The sequence below is a fragment of the Perna viridis genome, chromosome 13, assembly GCF_037379345.1.
Source record: "Perna viridis isolate PV_CMFRI_1.1 ecotype Kerala chromosome 13, ASM3737934v1, whole genome shotgun sequence".
In the NCBI taxonomy this organism is placed as follows: domain Eukaryota; kingdom Metazoa; phylum Mollusca; class Bivalvia; order Mytilida; family Mytilidae; genus Perna; species Perna viridis.
In genome coordinates this window covers 1625556-1647885 of record NC_142457.1, presented here as the reverse complement: position 1 = coordinate 1647885, position 22330 = coordinate 1625556, and the positions used below count along the sequence as shown (strand labels likewise).

The 22330-nt window shown below is 32.1% G+C and overlaps 1 protein-coding gene across 5 annotated transcripts in view; it reads left to right on the top strand.

Moving 5' to 3' along the window:
- LOC148599183 (uncharacterized) overlaps positions 1–22330 on the top strand; it is a 69952-nt gene that overhangs the window by 23759 nt on the left and 23863 nt on the right. Inside the window, exon 1 of one of the 5 annotated variants that reach the window (XM_088557892.1) lies at positions 10373–10570. The exons of the other annotated variants lie outside the window; for them this stretch is intronic. Coding sequence (XP_088414018.1) covers positions 10430–10570 — 141 coding nt within the window. The 5' untranslated portion in view covers positions 10373–10429. Of the gene's footprint in view, positions 1–10372; positions 10571–22330 lie in introns of those variants that run through there. 5 annotated transcript variants of the gene reach the window in all.

Here is a 22330-nt window from a genome sequence, read left to right as displayed (position 1 = left end):
AAAATATTATTAAGTGCCAGTCTCAGTAAAATTCAGGCAGGGGAATTTTTATGGTATGAAAAAAGCACCCGTTTTGAAAGTGTAATTTGACCATTTGCACGGTCAGATTCTAGGGAAAAAGATAAGATTTTTCCATATCACTTTGGTGAATTGAGTTATAATATAATTGAAATTTACTGTAATTGAGCAAAGAAAAAAAAAACAAAACAAACAAACAAACAAACAAAAAATCAAAAAAAGAAAAACTCATTTTTCTAACATTCTGTTGAGAAAGTTTTGAGCCATTGATGCAAAGGTCAGTTAATAGACTTCAAAATGTGGAAGCATCACTGTGTGAGATTATATCGTCAGATCAGTGGCTTTTTAAGCATGCATCATTCTGATTTTCCCATGTCTTTTTTTATTGTTTTTCCAAAAACTGTCATTTAACAATAGTACCGGTGCATTGATTTCATTAAAAAAGGTTTCTTTTCATTTTTGTTTTTTATTGGCGGAAACATTTAATGTATTGCAGTTTTCTTTTACAGGAACATAGCTCTGAATTTGCTAACATACTATATATAACTGAAATGGGTATGTTCGTCTTACTTCAAATTTAGCCCGAAAATATATTTCTTTAACTCAGTATGAATTTTGCATAATATGATGTGAAATATGTGCTCATTTTGCTAACAAAACATAGTCTGCACTTTATCCATGCATATCATGAAAACATTACAAAATCGAGTGAACGTGTATAACTTACACCGAGTGATTGATTTCATTTTTCTTTCTAGAAAATTGCTGCCAAATGCATCAACAACTTGAATATTCAAAAGGCTTTCATATTATTTCAACTTTTGGCAAAATATTAAGTGTGTTGAAGTAGATGGCCAAACAGGGATGGAAACTAAAGTATACCCCTTCTACTTAAGGCTATGTATTAAAATATATATATATGTATGTCACTTTTATCAACAAAATGTCTAATTCTTCTTTGCATCAAAAATACAAATATTTGAACTTAATTTGGATACAATCACATAATTTTGCCTGATTATTAGAGTGACAGCTACGTCAAGACAAAACTTAGTTGATAATGCCAACAATGTTGAATGAAAAATAGACCTTTGTTAAAATTTGCTTTAAAAAATGAAATTAAACAATGATGAATTATTTATTAATTAGGGAGATAATATTCATTAAAACATCAATATTGAAGTTACATACTACGCTCTTGACATTAAATCATTCAATTCTAAATTTACAACAAATGTTTATTACATGATTGAAATGAATGCGATTTCATGTTTCTGTAAATCTTTGCAGCTTCTATGTGATGTGAGTTTTTAATAAATACATGATATAATTTTCAGATCTAAAAATGTATTATTTGCCCTTTAACCCCTTTCCAATTCTTCTCAATTCTGCCAAAACATGTTTAATATGTTCATTGCATTGTCTGCTTCCACAAAGAGGTACATGTAATGAAACGAGGTTCTACATGTATTTGACAAAAATGATCTTTTTCGTAGCGCGAGATAACTGTAAGCGTAAAAAAGTTGCCGCTTACAGGATATTACTTTCATGCCGCATGACATAGCACGACATGTTGTCCCTTCTGGGTGCACTTAATGTTAATCCAGGAGTCCATATTGCAAGTTCCTTTGTTTTTATATGTGCTGTCTAGTATTCGTCATCTTAGTTCTTAATTTAATGAATTTGATTTTTTAATGATTGTTTATATAAATCGTCTGTTTTTTATGTTTGCTATTGGACAATATAAAATTATCTACAGTACGTTATAAATCGAACGAAGTGTAAGTTTCCTATATGACAAACTACTTTTATGGTGTCCGTCAAAGATGTTCAGCCGGGCCAGGGTGTTGAAAGTAGTAAAAATTTATAACAAAAACAGGTTGCTTATTCCGAAGCACAAACTTACATTTTCCGGTTTCTACCTTGACATTGCCTGTTGTAATATGAACACTTTACTTTTCCTTTTGACTATGGTCAAGAGTTTATGAGTTCGGTAATTTCTTTGATGTGAATTTTGTGACTTCCCCTGATCGACATTTCTGTGCCTTTAACTGTATTCGACTGATCTTTAATATAAAACCGTAGCAAAAGTATCACCGCTTATAATTGCAGGAAAATATTCCAGATATATAGATTGTGTCATTGTTTGTGTAAATTTTCATTACAAGGTTCCCGGAATCAGCATTTTTCGTATTGATAAATGACATCTGGGATTCATCGCATACAGACGGTTTATTCGGTTATAAATTTATTTGTATTTTCCTCATTAGGCCATATCTTGTAATTTGATCTGACTTGCATTTATATGACTGTAACATTTAACAGTTCTATTCTTTCGTGAAACTTGTATAATATTTTGGATTTCTCTATTATCTCCTGTAAGATGAGTTCCCTCAGATATGACATTGAAATATGGGTTCGAAAGTTTATGCTGACACTATCATCGTCAGTTTATGCGGAGATATAAAGCGCTTGAACGTATAAACTTGACTGTACGGCTTTTTTCTTGATATTCTTACCTAACTTATGAAACACATATTAAATTTGAAGTGAATAGTATTCTTTGGTGTATTGTTTCAAACGGATTGATGATTGTGTTTAAATATCGGAAAGATTCATAAACTCTCTGGAATATGCTTTTGAGGAACCGAAATTACAATAATTAACATTGTCATATTTTGACCAAAACAATATGGATAAAACTTTTTTGGCATACATGTAAGAAAATGTAAAATCAACTTTCTTAGGAAAGTGCATTGTTTAGTAAAAATATGAATGAATATTTACAAATATTCGGAAATACGGACCTGAAAAGGAACGCAGACCATCTGAGACAAATAGAGATGGAAAGTCAAAGAGATTTCAGCTTTAGTGACTTTGGAGTTCTATTAGAACTTTCGTTCCATAGAAAGGTACATGTATTAGTATTTTACAGGACTTAAAGCGCAGTGCATGTGAAAATGTAAAATACTACAAAATTATAATTTACACATTCGATAGCATTAATATGATAGCCATTTTACCTATGGTTCTCGGAATCAATGATTGTTAAGCCCCCTTTTACTTACACACGATAACCATGTGTGGACGATCTAATTCTTATTACTTAATTATTTTTAAAAAATACCGAAGAATCATTGTTCATAAATCCTGTGAAACGCAGCGCCGCGCAATTAACACACGATTTGATTTGCATAATATTTACACATGGATAGATTAGGTTATTTTACACTGTATCCTTTTCGTGCATGGCTGTATCCTATAAAATAGTTTCTCTTTCGCTCGTTTTAATTGTATGGCTTACACAACTTTTAGTATGTGAAGAGAAGTTTAACCAAGTTCTTGTCGTACAAGAACTTTATTGAACAGGTTATAGATTTGGCCATGGGATAGATTCATGATAAAAGACGTTTTCCTTTGGGAAATCACTGCAAATAAGAAATGACATTACAATTATAAAATTTAAACTAAAGACATGTATACTGATGGCAGATGCAAACTATGACAGTTTTATTAATACGATTATCTAACAGAAAATTCATTCTATTTATTTTTATTACTATTTGTTTGGTATATAAACGTGTACTCAAACGTAATAAAATTAACACATCACGCTCACAACATAAATCCTTTATCAAGCTCAATCAAAAACGTTCTTCAAAACTTTTGACCTGTTATTGCACTTCTCTTAACTCTACTATTTTATCGATCTAGTCCCCAACTTTCAATCGAAATGTGTGTAAAGACAGTATGGGAATTTTCATTTCCTCTACAAGCCAAACTGACAATAATGATAATGTTTGTGATTAAGTCATAAATGATATATGAGGATTGTCAATGGAAAATAATATGTTTATTAATTCTGGACAGATACGTTGACCACTGTTTCGTTGTCGAGTTTAATTAAAGTGATCGGGCAGAATCATCTGTTCATTTCTAAGGTCGTCTACTGTAGTCGATTGTTTAGATTCTATATCGGCTTATGAAACCATGTGCATGGATAAATAGAAACTTGATACATATAATATATTGATTCCTTGGGAAAAATATGGTGCCTTGTTTACGATTTTTACCTTTTTATCCTCTATGCCTCTATGCTATTTACGAAAAATCATCATTAGAGCATTAATCGAAATTAGTATTCACCTTATCAAATTCAAAAGATTATTTTAGTCATTCAATACTCTTAAGTGTTTATTTTTTTTGTAAAATGTATTGCCATTTATATATCATTTACTGACGTCGTTAATATCATAGAATAATTCAATGGTGTATTATTTCCTTTATATTTCACGCTCACTTAGAAGATATTGTTATGGTTTTTTTTTATCATTGCGATTGCATTGATATATTGGAAAATCATCAATCTTGTTTTGTTGGTCGCCAATAACCATTTTTACTTACAACACGGCTTATTGCGAGTCCACTATAGACGACTTCAAGTGTCATATGATGAGACCAGTGTAGTTGACTTCAAAGCATCTTATGGTGAGACCAGAAAACGCTAACGTCAATGCGTCTTATATTTCTCATGGTGAGATCAGTATATATGACTACAAAGCGTCTCGTGGTGATACCATTAAGGATGCGTACAAATCAATAAACGTTCTATGTCTGATGAATATCATCTTCAAAGCATAGATCTTGATTCCAAATGATAACTATTTAATGTTGTTGTAATATCAAAAACTACATAAATTATTTGTATCATTCAATAAACAATGCTTTAAGATTGATTCACAAATTAAAATTTGGAATCACCTACAAACTGCTTATAAGAATAAATGTTATCATACTGCCATTTATAGGATTATGACAATTTTGAACGAAAGTCTACAAAAAAACTCCATATAAATAGTGTAAACTAATCATATTACTAAGCAAGATGCCCGAAACGGAAATTCTGCGAAATATGTATGCTCGAACTGAACAGCTTTTTTATATATACTTTTTTCTTTGTCTAAAGATATAATTAAATTATAAAAGCAAGTTAATATACTGCTCCTGTATTTGTATTGTTACTAAGAGTAATCAAGGGAACCAAGATTCTAATGCAAATCAAAAGAATGTAATTCAAAGACAATGATCAGACATGGAAAACAGAAATACATAACAAAGAACATAAAATAACCAATATAATACATATAAAGATTAATCAAGGGACAAAGACCAGACATGGAAAACAGACATACACAACAAGACTGACTTCACAGTGTCTGTAGTATCTTCTATCTCAAGTTCTTTTGGGTAGATGCGATGTATCAAATCCCCGAAATTAGGATTGTTTAAAGATAACACGTCATCTATATAGCGGATATAACAAAACAAATATACAAAGTAACAAAAGTAAATGAGCAACTAAAGAAACTTGAAAGAATAAGACTTATACAATTATTTTGACATAAAGCAGTGAACAACCTGGTACATATATTTAAAAAAAACAATATTGCGTTTGTTACGTCTCAGTTTCAAATCAGCGGTAACCCTTGTAAACTTAAAGGCAATATCATACTAAAATCCAGTTGGATTCTGAACTTTTCACAAATTATTAGTCGTAGATGTAAATACTAAAATAGTATACGCTATATCAAAGTTTTTACACTTTCGCTATATATAGTCAATTCTAAACTTTGCTTTTTTGAACCATTAATACGATCGAATGAACTTAGCTTATGTTAAATGAATAGGTACCGTGTCTATCCTTTAGACATGAGCCGCTATTCAACCCTTTGCTATATTTGACAAATACATGAGCCTATCTTATAACAACTGCAGACAAATTCGTCATCTTTTTTTCCAACAGTATTCCACCATTAATGAGCCACGAATTACAAGGCCTTTTTGAAATAACGACTATTGATTTGAAAGTAAGCGAATAATGCCCATTTTGAGTACAATAAAAGAAGGAATAAATGCGAGGATTGACTGTTTCGTACCTATAGTCTATAACTATTTCCATGTCTGGTATAAATTGATGATTTCCTTGAATAACCAAATATATACAGTAAAGGGCAACCTCTGTTGTAATATATGTATGCTATTCATTGTGCCATTCACTATTCCCTAATGAAATTATAACCAAATCAAGCTTTCCTGTCTGGCCTTTTGATGTCGATGTCAGTAGATGGAAATGAAATTCCTTGTCGTGTAACCACTTCACAACACGTCATTTTGAGTCCAACACATCAAGCTGCGCTATCAGTGTAATACAGACTGCTCTCTTGTCCCTTTTTTTCTTGTTTTCATGTTTGTTTAAATAATGACTGTTTGCTGTTCACAAGTACATGTAATTAAGACACTCTATTAACTAAAACCTAAAGTGTTCCTACTGGAATTCTGTATTTATAGCAAAACGGAATATTCGATGTAAATGTTCTCTTTCTTATGGAAACATTCTATGTCAGTAAGTACATCTATTCAAATTTGTTATTGTAGTTTGTTTCTACATAAATGTACACTTACATCTTCAAATGGCAAAACGATATGTCTTCTGTCATAACGACTTTCCTGCATACTAAAATTTCAAAAGATCAGTGCAAGTTTTTACTCCATTGTTTCAAAACAAGTTTGATTCGCACCGTAGTCATAAAATGGAGTGTAGGAATATTTAAAAGAAGCCAACTATGTAATAACAAAAGAACTGAGACTAATTTATTATCGGTAATCTTAACTTTTTCCCTAAAAAATTATTTACATATATTGTTTTCTCACGTACATAACAAGATATTCGAAAATATCCATTAAAACAATGGGAGTGATTGTGACGTCAACAGATCTTCTGTAGAGTTTTGACGTAATGCATCAACAGTTCGTAGTCTTAATACTAGACTTTTAGTAAAAAGTACATTAAAATGATCAAAAATGTACCGATAAACAAAATAATAGATACTTTCGATTATATATTGTAATCATCAAAATTGTAAGTAAGCCACAGTAGGGTTATTTTTACGTGGGAGGAACGTGGCATATTCCCCAACACGGTGCACCACTATGGTTTACGGTCAGGTTTTCCATATTATAGCCTCATAACCCCAGCATGTAATACGCCAGCGGTACCCCATTCCACCACCTGGGGCACACATCCCAGTTGCTCTGTGGGCAGAGCGCCCTAGCCCCCGGCTAGGGTTCTGAGCACTGTTTATTCGCCTTTTACGACAAGCTTAGCGCTGCTGCTTGCCTATTCTTTTGACGCCCGGACCAGCACGGGTCGTCTGATAAAGTAATACACAAAAAACTGATGTAAAGAAGATTGTATAAAGAGAAGTGGTGTGGTTTTCTGTTTGTTTTTGTTTTGTACGCCATCTTTGACAAATATATTAAAACTAAATGTTTCATGTTAATTTAAGTACTTTTCTTTGTAAGGATGAGGAAAATGTGTACAAGATGTGGCACATGAAGAACAAAATGCTGTGATGTACTTGCATTATCCAAGTACTTGTACCTTTTATCCTCCAGAATAACGATGAAAGTGATTGTAAAGTTTGCCATGTCATGATATATTGATAGGTCTGATTTAGTTGAAAGCACTATGGAAAAAATAGCCGAAAAATTTTCCTGCACTTTTTTATAAAAGCACATATCTCAGATATTTAAGGAAAAAAACCTAACTAGCTTTATGGTTGTTTTCTAGATGTGTTGAATATATTTTCGGCAACAAAGACTAAATTAAGAAAAATAATGTGGCATGCATTACCTGATGCTTACAAAGATAGGTACTTACGGAAGGACAATGTAGAATTTTATAATTATAATACTATGCCGCATGTTACCAGTTAACTATACGGTCAGTAAAGGAACGCGTGTTCCATGTGTTATTAGTGGATTCTCTAAACGATCGCTGCACTTTCAGTTTCCAAATCGAAGATCACGTTGTACAAAAAGTTTTTAAATGAGTTCAAAAACGGTGAGCATTGAATGAAAAATTATACAGTTAGAAAATGTATTCAAATGAATGGCAATCATTTTTTAAAGAAATAAAATGCACACCAGATGAGAGATTTTGTTCCACTTATGATGTTTTTACAAATCTTTTAATTAAGAAAAAATAAAATCAAGTTTAATGCATTAATAGAAGGATGCACATATCATTTGATTGTGTTAATTAAATCGTAACTCTTTACCAAAGTTAAAAAAACGTATTTTCAATACATAGAAAATGGGTGGTCGAAGGTTTTTTTTGTCAATACCTTATTTGACGTCACAGTTTGGGATCCAAAGTAGGTAAAACAATCTGGTAAATATGAACGTGTTACACATGCAATAAGAATGTCATATACAAATTCATGGCAGACCTATAATTTTGCTAAAATATCATGTTTTTGTTTATGAAAGTCCGCATTTTATCCCAAAGATTAGCTTAGGATACAGTCAAATAAAGATGTGTTAAATGATATAATAGGGTATATACAAGCGCCCTGATCTTTCTTGACAATTTCCCCTAAATTGATGTCAGTTTGTATGATGTTGTAATAATCTGCATTTCATCCCAAAAATTAGTTTGGAATATAGTCAAATATCGGTGCTTTAAATGATATTTTAGTATTTCCTACAGACGGACAATGGGATATACAAGCGCTCTCCTCTTCATTGACGATTTTCCCCAAAAATAATGATAAAGAGTGTATGAAGTATGCGATTGCGCACGTACGGATGAGCTGTTTTGTCTAAGAGTAATCAAGGGAACCAATGTTATAGCGGTAATCAAAAGAATGTAATCCAGGGACAAAGACCAGACATGGAAAACAGACACACACAACAAAGAACATAAAGTAACTAAAATCATACATACAAAGTAACAAAAGTAAATGAGCAACTCGGACTCCACTAAAAACTGGGAGCATGGACCAGGTGCACCGGTAGGGTAAGCGTCCTCTGCTTTTCTAGAAGCACCCGCCGAGTTGCTCATAAAAATTCAAGTCCGGGGTAGACAAACGAGGAAAGGTAAACTATGACCCGTTGAATAAATCAGTTTTCATGGTGCTGATAGATACATTATAACGATCCACGAGTTCATGATGACGACCATAAAACTTCTGTAGTGATGACTTCAATCTAAAATACGTTATGGAGCTCTGTCCATCATAGGCGTATTTAAAAATTGTTATCCATAGCTATGAAGTCATTTTTTTTACAAAGTAAATACATTGTATGGTTTCATTGGCAGGAATCATTAAATACACTAGGGAATTATTACATCTGATAACTTTAACCATCTTTTTCGCAAACTAATCGTGATTTATTCTGTATTACTGCAACAAAAATCATCATCATGCTCATTTCTTATTTGTTTATTAACTCAAATTTGCATATTCCGTTCATAGGAGTCGAAATCCGCTAACATTAAAAATATCTAGTAAACACATGTTATACAAACGAATACAAGCCTTCAAATTATTATTCATAAAGAGAAAAAAACCTTCAATAATAGTCGTGATAAAACAGGAATGGTCGATAATTTATGTGCTCCACGCTCAGAAATAGACGCTTGTCTTATTTTTAAAGTAAATGAAAATGTTACAGTAAGTGACAAATCTGTAGTAAACTATTTTGCTATGACAGTTCGTTTAGGATTTAACAAATATAAGCATAATGGTATTGATCGGGAACGTCTATATATTGTCGAAGGGAGAGGCAGTTGGTGACGATTTATTCCTACCATAACCGTCATATATTATATTTACTGTGGGCTTGTGTCTGAGTTTAAGGTTTACATCTCCTGGTGAAAATTACGTATTCATTGTAAAATGTAACAATGACAGACCTTCTGTGGGTTGTGAATCAAAGTGATTTTCTGTCACATATATAGTCTGCAATGTTTAGTGTGAGACAGTCTTGTTTAAGCAAATGTGAAGAATATGAGAAGAAAATGATAGACCACGTGGTTTTCTATGACACTGATGTTTGATGTTATAAACCTTTCACAGTCGCGCGGTATAATAAAGAGTAATATGATAACATTGCCATGCTCTTTAATTTCTATAAATGAACTATTGTTTTAACTAAAAAGGATTTGTCGCGCCACGATAAATTGAGAAAAGGTATCATTTTAGTAAAAAGCGGAATAATAAATTCCTGTATCATCTGGATTGAAGTATTCTTTCAGTCGCTCTCCGACATAAATGAGAAACGGATTGATTATTTAACTTCCATGACTGTACTTTAGTTCCACAATGTGCTTGTGACATAATATTGTTTCGACGAAACGCATACCAAATTAAGGGACTGGAATCTTTAATTTTTACAAAAAAGATTAAGTGATGTTTAGCTCACTTAAAAATATGAGAATTAATTTATTTTCATCCTAAACGACTTTTTAAAGAGTGACATACCGTACTGGTATGGTTTTACAGTGACTGATTGTTGAAATCATGTTTTAAAGCATCGGTAATTGTACTACAGTCACATTTTCGAGATGAATCAGTATTTAAACATATTAGGAAACCCAGACTTTAAACGAAATGCTGACTATTTGAAACATTGTGAGATGGAAAGCGAGGCAGATTTTAGTTTCAGTGATTTTGGAGTATTGTTGGAGCTAGTTCTTCTGAAAAAGGTAATCGATGTTATAAAAGAGCATAAATAGCTTTTTTAAATCGGTTTAATTGCTTTTATTTTATAGTTTCGCTTTTTACCCTATGACCTTAAGGGCGCTCTTCTATGGAAACACCTGATCGCAATTATGGTTCACGATTGGCCAAATACTGCTAACTTTGTGGGGTTCGAAAAAAAACTGTATCGAAATTCTGAAATTGCGTTCGAAAAAACTATCGAAAATTTGAAATTGCGTGCCATGTGTTATTATCATAAAGAGGTATAGAAACATAAAAAGAAACAAAATTTTACTGCGTCGGCTATCTTTTAAAGATAGTACTTGTTTTTATTATTTCTTTGTTGTCCTTTCTTGTCCTATTGTCCTTGTGTCCCATCCCTTTTTCCTTTCATCGTCATTTCATGTTCATTTTATCACCAATTTCATGTTCATCGTCTGAATATAGCTGAAATATTGCTGCTCGGACGTTAAACCCCAACAAACAAACAAACCTATTCCGGGTGCCGCTGTCGGAGCAGGACATGTTTACCATTCCGGAGCACCTGATGTTCCTTCCAGTGTTTTTTTTTTTTTTTTTTTTTTTGGGGGGGGGTAGTTCGTACTGCTAGGGCTATAGAATTTTTTTGTAACATTTTGTTTCCCTTACTTTTATTTTTAGTTTTTGTGCAATATTTTTATTTGGTTCACTACTTTGCGTATACAGTTTAGGTCATGTCTTTAAATTTTGATGTATTCTAATCATCCCACCGCTGACGCGTCGGTGTTTTTATCGATATGTCGTTGCACATGTACAAGTATCATTTATGAAGGTTTTGGTGAATCGCTGAGATTCATATTTTGTTCATGTTTAGAACAGTTGATTATATAATTAAAATATCAATAAAGCTATCGGTATAGAATCATTGCTAATCAAAGGCGAAATTGGATGCTACATCAATGCTACAACAATATCAGCGTTGCTAATAACATCATTAAGTTATCTGTATGTACAAGGTTTTCATTACCGCCTGGACAAAGAATACCCACATCTAATATCATATATCATACTATGAGTCAAAGGATACATTCAATCTTTTGATAATGTTAGCTCGTCTTAAGGGTGGGAATTGTCAGTGGAAATAAACAAACATAATTAGCTTTACTTATTATTAAACAAAAACAGAAATGATATAGGTTGCTTGATTTTGGAAATGTTCTTGAATTTTACGGTGCTTCATTCATGCTTCATTCATGCTTCGTGTTTGTTTTTGTTTTTGTTTGTTTGTTTGTTTGTTTTGTTTTTTTTTTTTTTTTTGTTTTGTTTTTGTTATTTTTTAAATTTTTTACTGTTATTTGTTTCTGCAGAAATATTGTATTTGTTGATTTGTTTTTTCTCCAATGGCGTTTTTTTTCTTGTTTCTTTCTTAATTGTAGTTGTAAGCTCTATTTTTTAACTATATTGTTATTATTTCCGTTTTTATTATTGACCTTTGCATTTCAAATGGAAAAAAAGAAAGGATATGAAGGAAAACACGCAGCAAACGCACCAGTCATAACTTAGAAACACAATAATATATACTTTCAAAGATCACCAAAAGGTCTCCGACCAATGTAAACACACCTCTATGTTCCTACAAAAAGTAATAAAATCAATGGTAACAGAAAAATGAAACTTCCTTAAAATAAAACTAAAAAGTAAAATATAGGCAATTTTCCTTTAACCAAATTTATTCTCATTAACTATTACAGTATAATGCTCTTTGTACAAACCTTTTCCAAGAGAAGCTATATGAGACTGTTCCATGAATTTCTATAATCAATTTTCAATTGCCAATGCTGATGTGAGTAAAAAGTAAATATATATATATATATATATATATATATATACATACTCATATTTTTCACATTGATGAGTGTGTACCGGTACACCTTTGTAAGAGATAGTCCAATTTGCTTGTTTACTTTTGTTTCTTTACGTATTATATTGGTTACTAGTATTTCATGTTTTTAAATTGTGTGTGTTTCTTTTCCCTGTCTGGTTTTTATCCTATATTATAATGATAAAATTTCTGCTGAAATCTTGGGTCCCTTGATTACTTTTTAAAATATATAAATGTCACCTATTCATTACAGTGTGTTTTTTATCATGGCAGTGTATATCGTGTAAAGGAATCTTGGTGCTGGCAATATTGGTACGTCAACCGAAATGCACTTGGTCTTCATGAGCATTAAAAGAAATTATATAAGGAAGCTAAAATTGTGCAGTGACATTCTATGTTTTCATTTAAAATACATGTATCTATATATTTCTTAATTTATGTGTTTTATATATAAGTATGTCTGGTATTTTAGAACAAATGTTTTAACTCTGACATTGTAAGCCATGTTTAAGTGTGTTTGGTGCTGTTAGACTTCCGTTTTTGCGTGGGCATGTACTCATGATAACTACTACCGGAATGTACTTGGTCTAAATGACCAATAAGGTCTAATATGAAAAACCTAGATTCAACCCGACACTTTGGTTGAAGTGCCTGTACCAAGTCAGAACCATTGCGGTACCAGCCTCTCCGGTGGTGAAATATCTATTTTGCTAGATTTATTTTGGACTTGACTTGATTATGTGCGAATTTGCGGTCGTTAAAGGGAAAGGCCACCTTTGTATTAAGTTAGGCTCTTATGATAATCATACCCACGTAAACAAAAGTAAATAACCTTTAATTCTTCAGACATCGTAATCAATTACCTATTTATTTTCACTTTACAAACCGACTTCGTGACGTCACAACTCAACCGATTATGGTGGCGCCCATAGACGCGGGAAATTCAAATTGCATAATTTTAAATCGCGATTAATTAGTTAATAAAAGGAAATCATTTTGTTTCAATTTAATTTTCATGAACATTTAAAAGACTAGTTTCGATATTTTTTACTTGCACCATAACATGGTCTTCTCCTTTACTTTTGTTGTTACCCTTATGCACAAAGGTTGTATGACTTGTGATTCATGACATTACTCGTCTTCATTTAGTAGTTACATCGTAGTCAATTCAGTAGTGTATCCTTTAAGTTCGTTTCAAAGTATAAAAAAACTGTTTGTAATGTATATATAAAATATGCGTCAGCAAAATTGGTTTGATGGTTTTGGGGCGATCTGATTTTCTGTTTACTACATCTGAAATATCTGATAACAAATAATAGGGAATAATATATCAGATGAAAATATATGGTAGTATTTTTTTTTAGTTTTGTTTTATGAACTTTAGTGAGCATGCTCATAAAACCCCACGTATCCTTATATGCTTCCTTTAGAAAAATACACAATATGGCACACATTAAACGCGTAGTCAAAATGGAAACGCGAAATCCAATTCAACCAAGTAGTTGGACTCATTGATCGAGACTTATGAAAATCAAAGTTTCATCGATCTTTTATTGCTACTCACGATTCGTTGAGGTTTATAAATTGAATGCGTCAAAATATAAAGGCGCTATGAAGAGGACAAGCCATCTATAATGGACGCACGGACAGACGGACTATCGGAAGAACAGATAGACTCTTTATATAGGTATAATGCTTTTTTTTCACTCTTCATTGTCCTGAGTGTTCAAAACAAATCTTGGCTCCTTTTTAACATGACAACTAATTTTTAATAGAATCGTTCTCTCTATTTAGGTGTCAACTTAATTTCAGTACACATGTGGTTAGACGTTGTCGAAGATTTCTGTTTGAACTTGTATTGTGACAATTCAATTTGAGTGTTTTCTCTTGGGTATTGTTTTTCCTTTCCTGTGTAACAAGTAGTCCGTGTTTTATACCTATAGACAAGAAACAACTCAATTCCAATAATTAGAAAGGGGGATTTTTACTCAGGGTAATGACATATTATGTAGATTGTCTTATGTCTGTTTGCTAAATTACTCCCGTATATATACTAACTCAAGTTCGTCCTTTGGTTTCCGTAAATAATGTACTTGCAACTTGTTCACATTTTCGCGAGCAATATACACGAACGGACGGTTATAAATCACTATCAATTAGAAATGGGCGTTTACTTGGACAAATGGTGAAACCAAATGTGAAATTCCAAATTCATCGATGATCTTAAACATGGAATGAAATCACAATGTTTTTTTTTTTTGTTTTTGTTTTTGTTTTTATTTGAACTGTATTTTCTCGGAAAGATATACTAGTAAGATATTCAGTTTATTAAAAATGTCTACAACTTTGTACGTTTGATCTGAAAAGTTCGATTGGATCAGTTTATTATTTTCTTAATTCAGTTTTAAACCAACACGAAATTTGTTTGAAACGTTTTCATCAAGATGACACCCTTTGATATACTCATGATTATTGCAAAAGCTTTCAAACAATTCCAAAATATCGAAAACGAATATATTTATTTTTGTAGTATGCAATATTGACTTTGACCCTTTTTAAAGTGCTCGACTCTTTAAGTCTATGCAATGTTCATGTAGTAGAAAAGTAATAAATAAGTGTCAGACAGCTACAAATCTGAAATTCTTTTAGTCATACTCTGCAAATGAAAAAAACGCTGAATGTTGCTCACAAAATGTTATGTCCGGGTTAAAAGGAAGATGAAAGGAAAACCATGACACGGTGAACAAAAGGATTATCCTGGTGCAGATGGATACACTGTATCGATCCATGAATTCATTGAGATGTATTCAATCATGTAGTCGCACAAACCCATTTCGGAAGCCTAATTGAAGGAATAACGGCCGGTTGATCTGTTTAACTCTATCGAAATGTGGATTTGTTTATATACAAACAAACAATGACGATATGTATTTGTATATCTTAGAAATTTATTGCGTTTCAATAAATCTAGAAGAATACCAGACAAACAAGTTCGCAAAATCTCGCTTTTGTTTTATTTTGCTGGCACATTTTATTTAATAATATGGTGTGGGTTTTTGGTCATGTTTTCCCCATTACCTGATTCTTAATACAGTGTGGGTTTTTGGGCCATGTTTCCCCCATTACCCGATTCTTAATTTAGTGTGGAATCTTTGGCCATGTTTCCCCTATTACCTGATTCTTATCGACAACTTTTACCTGAAGGCATAAAAATGGGTAGATTTATATCTTTATCTTTGTACAAAACTAAAAAACAGACAAGTGCTTCATCTTCGACAATTCTTATATAAGTAAATGATCAATAAGTTTTAAATGAATAAATTTGTAGCTGTCACCCAATGTTAACCTCTTTCAAAATTTTAATGTTTTGGTGTATGCGTAAAAACTTTTATTTTAAAGCAACACTACATTTCTGATATTATAGTTTTTGAATTGACTTTCTAAGGTAAGATTTGTCAAAAGCCATTAACATCTATTCATAACAGTATAAAGTATAATGTTTAATATCTGAGTACAAATTTCACTTCTAGTGAAACGTGGTGGTCCATATTTCTTAGCCAAGTGTTAAAAAATTTACTTATTATAAATGAATTTATTATTGGTGATTTTATATCAAGGAAATATATTGTACTTTGAAATTAACAATATGCACGCACGTATTCTACTTTCTCTTTTACTAGAAATTGCTTACGCAAGTAGTTTGTCTGTGGTACTTTGAAAAATATACAATGCTAAATTGGTAAAGGAATTAAGTAGCAATCCACATAGGAATGATGCAAAATGGGATTCATGGTTGAAAAGCCTACATCTTTTTATTTTTTTTTAATATTTTGTTTAAAATGTGAAAGTAAACAGGAAGTAGAGAGATAAGTCAGTATATGATGACACTAAAATGAAATAGAAACTATTAATTGTTCAATTTGAATTATCTCCTAAAAGCAGACAAATTGGAATGAATAATTATACATTTCATCATATAGACCTACAGGGCAAACTTAATTACAAAAAGAGAATGTGAATGATTCGTACATAAACTACTACCTAAGCAGACCTTTGAAATGGCAAAACATTCTATGTAGTTCTCTAAAACATTGAAACTGTATATCATCAAGTGTCATTAACCTTGCCATTTCAATGATATGGGATCAAAACCTATGATCTTACCTTGACATCTGTGTAACTACTGTCTGCCTCATTACCATACAAATAACTAACAAGAGTGTGATACAATCTCTCGCCAATACCTAATATGGTGAGCATTGTTCATTTCCTAGCATAGTGTTTTACAGAGTCAATAACTTTATGTTGTATGTAGATGCCGATGTCCTCAGACAAATAGGCTGGGATTATTTTTTCAGGGGTGGCAGGTTCTGCACTTTTGCAAGTTTCAAATCAATGGTCCACTTGCAGGAATCCCTATGTCTCCCTAAGTCTCCCTAAGTCTCTTCAATTAAGTGTCAGTGGAAATGGTTAAAGGAACAAGATTTGAGTAAATCAAATTTCAAAAGTCTTTTTTCAAACCCCTGAGATGTTCCAATCAACAATTAATGTATGCTTCCAGGTACATCTAAAAAGCCTACTGTGCATTTACTAGTATATTTTTTTTTTATCGCCATGCGTTAAATTAGCATGGGTGTATTGTGTCGAAAGATAACAGAATAAAGTATTGACATCAGCACAGTTTTTTTTCCTAATACACATTACTCTATATTTTTACAAAATGTAATCAAAGGAACCAAGGTTCTAGCGAAAACAACATAATGTAATCCAGGGACAAACAACATATATGGAAAACAGACAAACATAACAAAGAATGACAAAAATAATACATAAAGTGCAGCAAATGTAAATAGGCAACAGGACTAGGTGCATCGGTCGGTTAAACGTCTTCTGCTTTTCTAGAAACACCCGCCGAGGACATGATATACGCAACCATGTCGTAATAATGAATACTCAATACAAATTTATTATGGAAGAACAAAACTTGTGGATTTAAATCCGAAAAATACTTTTTTGTCTTATATTTTTAATACGTGTTGTGACAGTAAAACCCAAATTAGAGTACACTAGGTACAAGTTGTACGACAATTGCAACATTATGTATATAAATTCACTTTAAGTGATCCTAACAAATGTCTTGATATTACTTTAAGTGATCCTCAAAGAATTTTTTTTAAAGCATTTGTCAGGGAAAGATAATTTTCTCATAAATCTGAAAAGGATCGTCTAAAAGTATATACATTAAATAATTGTTCACATATTTAAGGTTTTTAATCTTGTTAAGTCGGCTTTAGACTCTATATATGACATGTAAGTCTCCTCTCGTGACTTCGTGGTTTCATGGGAAAGGGTCCCAATCTACCATTCAAAGGCATGGAAAATTGTCATCTTTCTGTGACGCAATTCCGTTAAAATGACAAATATCTATTTCTACATTGCAAAAGTGTTAGGAAAAGCAAGCAATAGAAGATTTTGCATTGTAATTGAATGGTAACACAATTACCCAACTGATAAAATCTAGGCAATAAACAACATAAATAGTCTAGAAGGAAAATGGCAATAACAGGGTAAAAAACCACTAAGTTCGAAACTACTGCAATGGTCCTGACTTGGTAAAGGCATTTCAAAATGAAAGATGGGTTAAGGAGTAATCAAGGGAACCAAGGTTATAGGGTAATCAAAAGAATGTAATCCAGGGACAAAGACCCGACATGGAAAACAGACATACACAACAAAGAACATAATGTAACTACAATCATATATACAAAGTAACAAAAGCAAATGAGCAACTCGGACTCCACTAAAAACTGGGAGCATGGACCAGGTGCACCGGTAGGGTAAGCGTTAAATTAGGTTTTATAGCACGGTCAACCTTCCGCTTTAATTATATATCCTGTATATTTCAACACAAAATGGCAGCATAAAATTGCCACCAGTCAAATGAGTACTGAAAATATGAACAATAAAAAGTGAAAAAAAGAACTATATATATTAAAAGTTGTAATGGATTACGGAAGTAAGCATTTAAATGCAGACCGTTCTTCTGAATTCAGTATGTTCTTCATTGAAAATGTCGGTAAAACAAATGAAACTAGAACGATTTTCATTGCAAGAATGTCACATTTCTTAATAAGGAAGGGGGTCGTAGAATTTTTGCCGTAATTTAATTTGTTTTATTTGACCTTTACCAAGAGCATGAATATGATTTTAATTCATTTACCTTTGGTAGCTGAGATAAATGGATAAATGTAGTAATGTACTACTTCAAATTGCTAATATAAGATTCACCAAAAATGAAATATTATGTAACATTTTTTTCACACCGATCCGCAAATGAAACAAGGATGATCTACGTGCATAATGTGGCGAACCGAATAAAAACATTAAATATATAAAGCGAAAAAAGGAAAACAAGACGTTGCAGAAAAATATATAGCACTAGCAAATTGAACTCCCAAAAACAAGCGGGAGTGACATCAGGTGCTCAAAAAGGGCAATCATGTTCTTCTCTACCAGCGACACCTAGCGGTCATATTACCAGAGAGAGTAATTCAATGAATGTCTAGCAACAACAATGCAGCTCAGTCACAAAAAGTCCTTTGGCAAACATTGATTGTTGTGTGATGTTATTTAAAAGGACCATAATTGAGTTGTTTTCACGAGTCAATCATCATTTCCAATTTCCCTTGTTATGACATTAACACCAAAGACGGTGACTTCTACGTTACCTCTGGCTTGTATAATTATCATACAAATAGGACAGACAGCAAACAACCGATACAATCTACCACTTACCGTTATGGTGAAAGTTATTCATTTTATTGCATAATGATTTTACACGATCAATGACTCTATCTGATAAATAGATGTAAACGTTTCCAGAATTAAAGCTTTAATCGACAATTAATGTGTAATATAAGGAAGATATTGAAGACTTGTTTTTCTAATGTATAATTTTTGCAAGATTGGCATGCATCACTGGACAATTTAACGAATTATTGCATTTGATGGGCATATGCTTAACATGAGCTGCACGAGTTAAGATATTAATCATTGTCATTACAATTGTGTAATAAGGTAATAAAAGGATTTTTAATATTTATGGATTTGGATGAAATAGTAGATTAATTGTATTAAATGGATGTTATAAACACTCTTTCAAAAGTTTAGCAATCGTTTTATATCTTTAATAAAAGTCCAGGTTTGCACTTGTTCTAAATCATATTCTAATGCATAAATATATTATTGTCGGTACAGTTGCAGTATGGTAAAATATTTTTCAAATAAGCAGAATTAAATAAAATGGTAAAATGAATTTTAAAGCACCCTGCCATTATTATTATACAATCGTGTTATAATCGAGACAAATTGCTTCCTTGCACCATTCATCATTTTTGAATTCCAACTTTTTAATGCACATCACTTTTAAACCTTCTGTTGGAGTATTTGAAGTGTGATGGAACATGAAGTATTGAATGAACGGATGGATAATGAGCAATTTATTGATTTTGTACCAATGCTGCTTCGTACAGTTTTACTTACAGGCTGGTAGTTAAACTTTTGGTTGGGTTTTAGGACCGAAAAGACCTTTTGTCAATATTACAGTACCAGTATTGGGCCAACTTCCCATTTTATAGTAAACGGGGCAATGGGGAATTAAGCATGGCGCAATGGGCAATTGAGTAATAGTGAACGAAGACGGTAAAGGCGGGGAAAGGGTATCAATTTGCCAAAAAATAATGATACCAAATTATCTTTAATTATAAATGTAATATATTGTGGTAAATAATATTACTAATTCAATAATTTTGTAACATGAATAATCACGTATTGCACGATGTTGAATATAAATAGGTAATGAGACTTGGGGAACGGGGCAGTGTAAATGGGGTAATAGGGGGTTTGGGGTGAGACTATGGGGAATGGGGAGAGAAAGACGTTAACTCTTTATAGTAGCTGTAACATACAACAGAAGCTGGTTAAGATGATCAAGGTAAACTTAAGTAACTGGACAGTTTTCTCACGTCTTCTGTTAACACTGATACCTATGAGCTACTCTGTCAAGTCTCACTCTATCTAGTCGTACTCTATCACTCTATCAAGATCACTGTGAAATTAATGGAGAAGCTTACATGTATCACAATTTCAAATTTTACCCTACAAGGATCATTGTAAAATGATGAATGTCTTCACAGAACGTTTCACTAATTTCAAGTTTAATCCCATTAGAGTTACAACAGTACAGACGCTTAGACAAATATTCTGTACATTAATGGCCTTGTTTTTTTTTTTTTTTTTTTTTTTTTTTTTTTTTGTTTTGGTATTTACAAATGACTTAAGTTTCTGCAGAATTAAAACAATTGTGATTTTTACGCATATCGATTTAATTATCGCCATCATCAGAAAGTTACAATTTTAAGTTTATTATTTGTACACTTCAGTGTAAACATTTTGTTGAGTGCTATAGGGTTTTATAGAACAGAGTGTAGCATTTAACTACGGAAGAACTAACTGACCTTGCTATGAACATTTGCAAGAAGAGTCAAAGTTCAACGATTAAACGACAATAGCATTACACTACGTCTACACGGTGAACGGTTATTTATAGCTCTTGGATATAATTGTAATAGTATCTTGACCTTTATTCCGAAAGGATAAACTAGAGTGTTCCCCTATTTATCGGACTCACGTAGTGGGTAACACAGTTCTTGTATGATAACAACTTCCTTTACATTATAAAGAAGTCATCATTCCCACTTTGTCCATACCCACAAAATAGCACTTTCATACTTTTCGCCATATCACTACATGATGAGGTCAAATTTCATGTTGGCTTTTAATATTTGAACATTTGAAATAGTATTTTTCATTAGGTATATTTTAAAATGAATTACGAATAATACTTAAGAAGCACTCCAGCTAAGAATCATGCAAAATGTGATTCATGACTGAAAAGCCTACATATTTTCATTTTTTGATATTTTGTTTGAATTTCCATAGTAAACAGAAATTAATGTTCGGTTTTTACTATAACCTGTGTTCTTAGGAGATAAAAAATTATATAGAATGCACTGTAGATTTCAAAATTAAGGGAGATAACTCTGTAAATGGCACTCAAATGCAATAGAATCTATTAGATTTTCAATGTTGATTATCTCCTAAGAACAGGCAGATTGGAATGAATGATTATACATCTCATCATATAGACCTATAAAACAACTGAACTATGAAAATAAAAATATGTATCTTTTTTTGGGGTGCATCACATTTTTTTCGGACTGCATGATTATTACAGACAGCTACTACATAACAGTGAACCTATTCTCTCCCATCCCAAAAACAAATCCACATTACCCAATTTCATTCCTCTAACCGTTTCCATTATCCCAATTCCCTAAAACCTATTCAACATATAGAAATAAATGGAAAAGATATCCTAAAAAGTACAGTATGTAGATTTTGTAATTTACTAATACTGAGTTCTCAGTTTACCGATCGAATCTCTACAAAATTACAATGTTTTCAATGCATTTGTTGAGGGCTAATATTTCCATACAGATAAGTTCGACAACAATAAAAACATTATAACAGTCAATGACAGTTGAACTGTGAAGATATGGTGATGTTTCTCATGCCTTGTATATAAAAGAGACTGTAAATTCATAATATACATCGATCATCGGTTTGTGTGTGGCCATTACTGACTAATATAATGGTTAATAAAAGTATAAGGAGAGTTTACAACATCATTTCCGTACAAATTGTGTTCGTAAAAATAAATGAAAAAAAATCTGTCGTTTTATTGAACATTACTAACATTATCAATGCCATTATGATTATGAAAGGATTGAAACATGTATTGATATGCATTACAAAGTGCATTACCCCCTTTTCATTGCTGTAA